The sequence below is a fragment of the Oratosquilla oratoria genome, chromosome 38, assembly GCF_046742065.1.
Source record: "Oratosquilla oratoria isolate Oo_2021 chromosome 38, ASM4674206v1, whole genome shotgun sequence".
NCBI classification, from domain to species: Eukaryota; Metazoa; Arthropoda; class Malacostraca; order Stomatopoda; family Squillidae; genus Oratosquilla; species Oratosquilla oratoria.
The window spans coordinates 34,656,059-34,660,057 of record NC_134814.1 but is presented as its reverse complement, the minus strand read 5'-3'; the positions used below and the strand labels follow the sequence as shown (position 1 = coordinate 34,660,057).

The 3,999-nt window shown below is 51.2% G+C and overlaps 1 protein-coding gene across 1 annotated transcript; it reads right to left on the bottom strand.

Annotated features, from left to right (window-relative positions):
- Window positions 1–2,937: 2,937 nt before the first annotated feature.
- LOC143019883 (uncharacterized) lies at window positions 2,938–3,531 on the bottom strand. Its single transcript, XM_076175861.1, has one exon. The coding sequence runs from the start codon at window positions 3,529–3,531 to the stop codon at window positions 2,938–2,940; it is 594 nt and encodes a 197-aa protein (XP_076031976.1).
- Window positions 3,532–3,999: the final 468 nt, after the last annotated feature.

Sequence of the window (3,999 nt, the reverse complement as noted above, 5' to 3'; positions counted from 1 at the left end):
TAGCACCAAGCATCTTACGGAGGTCAGGAGGAAGGCCCCACTTCCGCCGCCAAGGCTCGTAGTATCTGCACTCGAGCAGGAAATGACGGACGGAAAAGGGGGAGCCACACTTCACGCAAGAAGGGGGAATCCGGGGAAGAGTAAATAAAAATTCGTGAGTTACCTTTGTATGTCCAATACGTAAACGGTTTAAAAGGCTCGGATAAAAACGGTTGTGGTGGGAAAGGAGTGGCCAGCGATCTGCAGAACATTTTATGCTCCGTAGTTTTTGGTTCGTTCTAATATTGTCCCAGGTCGTGTCAAACTTTCTACGCACGCGGGAGGAGATGGTAGTGCGGATGTCGGAAAAGGGAGAGTCCCCGCGCGATGGTAAGGGGCGGGCCGCTGCAGACTTGGCCGCCCTGTCCGCCTTCTCATTGCCAATGATACCGACGTGTCCGGGGGACCAGCAGAATCGGACAGTTTTTTCCCTGGCCGCAGTTCTCGTTAGCCACTCTTGGATCTCAGATATCACGGGGTGGGACGGAATAAAGCTAGTAAGTGCTAAAATTGATTATTGAGAGTCGCTATAAGTGGTAAAATCTTTAAAACCTGAATAAAAAATAAAATGCTTTAAAGCGAGTAAAATTGCGTAAAGTTCAGCCGTAAAAACAGATGAGGTGAAATGTAATTTTGCTGTGAAAGTTTGAGATGATGTAACGGCTGCTCAGCCCACACCAGCGGGAGATTTTGACCCGTCAGTATAGACTGCGATGGAGTTGGCATGTAATTCTTTATGCTCCTCAAAGGAGGCAGCAACGATATAGGGCAGGTGCCCACTTTTTGACCTTTTTCTGGGGGCAGAACTCAGGAATGGGCCTGCACCAAGGCGGGGTATCAAAGTTTCTGGACTCAGACACCTTAAGGGGGCAGCCGCTTCCCTCCTCAAGTAGACGGAGCGCGCGTAGGTGCGGTTGGACTGAAGCTGATCTTTTGGTGTTGTACGTATCCCTGAGTCTCACGTTATTAACCACGTCAAAAGATGATATCTTTCTGAACGATTTGCACTTGAAGTAAAAGGGGAGTAAAAGTTGCTCCCTTCGGTTAGAGAGCGGCAAATCGCCAGAGAGGACGTAGAGGGATTTGACAGGAGAGGTACGGTAGGCACCAGTACACAGTCGCAAAGCCTGGTGGTGTACTGTATCGAGGGAGCGGAGGGACGTCGCACTTGCCGAGGAATAGATCTGATACGCGTAATCCAGCCGTGATCTTATGAGAGCGTGGTATAATCTGAGGAGCAAAGGCTGGTCCGCTCCCCAGTCGCGTCCAGAAACCGCCTTTAAGATGTTCAGGGCGGAGAGGGAAGATTGTCTAAGACTGAGGATGTGGCTGTTCCACGTAAGGTGCTGGTCAAAAATGACCCCAAGAAACTTAGTCGACTGTTCATAGGGTATTGGAATGCCTCCCATGATAATATGTGGAGAAACATTCTGACGAGGTCGTTGTTGAGGCCTGCAAAAGTGCATCACCACCGTCTTCGATGAGGAGAATCGGCAGCCTCTGCGAGATGCCCAGGAAGTAGGAGCATTTACACCGCGCTGAGTGCGTGTAATTGCTGTGAAAAGGTTTATGGAGGAGAAGTACAAAAGGAAGTCATCAGCGAAGAGTGAGCACTGGAGCGAAGTGTCTGCCTCAGCAACCGCCTGGATTATCCCATTGATGCTGACCAAGAACAAGGTGGGGCTGATGACGCTGCCTTGGGGGACACCTTGCTCCTGGGGCTTGGGCGACAAATATGCTCCGCCGATCCTCATCCTCAGAGTTCTATCTGGTATGAAAGCTCGAAGGAAGGAAAACATCCTACCCCGCACTCCCATCTCGAGGAGGCTCATCAAGATACCCCCTCTCCAAGTCGTGTCGTACGCCTTCTCTAGGTCGAAGAAGACGGCGATGTTATTTATGTTGCGTACTAGGGCGTCCTGCACGTGTGTCGAAAAACGGAGCAGAGGATCTAAGGTGGAGCGGTGTCGGCGAAAGCCGAACTGGTAAGGGGTGATGTGGTCTCTACTCTCCATGTGGTGGGTAAGTCGAAGGTTGACCATCCTCTCAAACACCTTGCATAACACACTCGTCAGGGCGATCGGCCGGTAACTAGAAGGGATCTGGTGATCCTTGCCTGGCTTGGCTATGGTGACGATCGTAGACGATCACCAAGATGATGGTAAGAGACCAGAGCACCAAATCCTGTTATATATCGTCAGAAGGGTTGTGAGAGCCTCCGAAGGAAGGTGGTTAATCATGTCAACACTAATCGTGTCATCGCCTGGGAATAGTATTCGGCGTCTGGTCGATGGCGTGCTTGAGTTCGCGGAGGGAGAAGGGCAGATTGTAAGCTTCAGTGTCTGTGGGAGCGTGGTCATCAAAATTCGTCACGTGATCCGGTAGCTGGAGTTCTCGATGTAGGGCAGTAGAGCTGGAAACACGGGAGAAGTGTGTGGCGAGTTCCTCGGCCACCTCGCACGGGTCTGAGACAACGGTGTCATTTATAAGGAGGGACGGCTGAGGAGATGGTATGTACCTGCCGGAAAGCTTCTTCACTCGGTTCCAAACTGACGCCGAAGGCGTCGACGTTTTAATGGTCGATACGTAGTTCTGCCATGACTTGAGCTTCGCCTCCTTCATATACTTTCGTTTGATCGCAACCGCTTTCTGGTACACCATTTTATTGGTCTCCGTCGGAAGGCGACGGAAACGCCGGTAACAGGAACGAGCGGTGTCACGAAGCTTCCGGAAAGTGGTGTCCCAACAAGGAACAGGCGGCCTGCCAATCGGCGGGCGGCTAACTGGTATAGAACCGCCTTCGGCGTTAAGAACAATTTAGACGAATTGCTTATAAGCTTGAATCGGGTCGTTCATTTGCAAGTCACTTAGTTCGGAGCACAGCTCCCCAAAGAGTGATCAATTTGCCGCTTTCAACTTCCACCTTTGGGGCTGGGAGATGGGGGGAGGAGAAACACGAGAAACTACTACTGGGTAGTGGTCGCTGCCGTGTAAATCTGCACACACCCTCCAGGAGAAGTCCACGAGGACCGCTGAAGTGCAGATCCCAAGATCCAGGACAGAAATAGTGTCGAGGAAGATGTTATGATAAGTCGGGTTTTCATCGTTCATGAGGGAGACCTCGTTCTCCTCTAAAAGTTTTTCAATGGCGCGGCCCTTCTCGTTACGAGAAGAGCTATGCCATAAAGGACTGTGTGCGTTCAGATCACCAAGAATGATAAATGGGCGTGGGAGTGCATCGACAAGTTCTTGAATGTCGGAAGCACGAACGCTAGAGCTTGGCAGCAGGTATAGGTAGCAGATCGTGTAGCTCTTACTAAGGGTGGCCCGTACAGCGGCCGCCTGGAGAGTTGTGCGCAAAGGGATGGTAGTGTGTTGAACGCTTGCATGGACGACTATCGCAGCACAACCCCTGCTTGGAGAATCAGCTGCAGGAACGGTACCGTAGAACCTGTAGTTCATACCTAGATTATAGTGACTGGAGGGAAGCATAGTTTCTTGAAGACAGACAACCCCGGGGTTGTGTTCACGGAGGAGGCACTTCAACTCTTCCCTTTTCGCACGGAGACCTCGGATGTTCCATTGAAGGAGTGTCGTTGGAGGTGAGAATTTGAGGGATTAATTAGAGTGCCGCCCCCCGATGGGGTACGGCTTAAGTTGGCCATCATGGGGTTTACGAGATTCGCGTCCCATAGGAGTTTTTTTATGTAAGATCTTGGCTCTCTGGTCTCTTTTTTTCGGTCTTTGTTCTGGAGATTTAGAAGACGGATCGGGATTAGAAGGTGGTTGTTTCTTCGACGGATCTGGCGTGGTTTTGGTAGGGTGAGGGTGTGTACACTTTTTATTGGATCTGGGGGACACTAAAGGAGGAGGTTGAAGGGAAGTGTTGGAGGGCGCGGTCTTGGACGGGCCGTCGCTCGTGTCACCATCGGGCAGGGGTCGTTTTTGGGGAAGCTTCTT

What these genes read in the sequence shown, in the direction of transcription:
- LOC143019883 (XM_076175861.1), bottom strand. Translation starts at nt 3,531, where the DNA reads ATGCTTCCCTCCAGTCACTATAATCTAGGTATGAACTACAGGTTCTAC.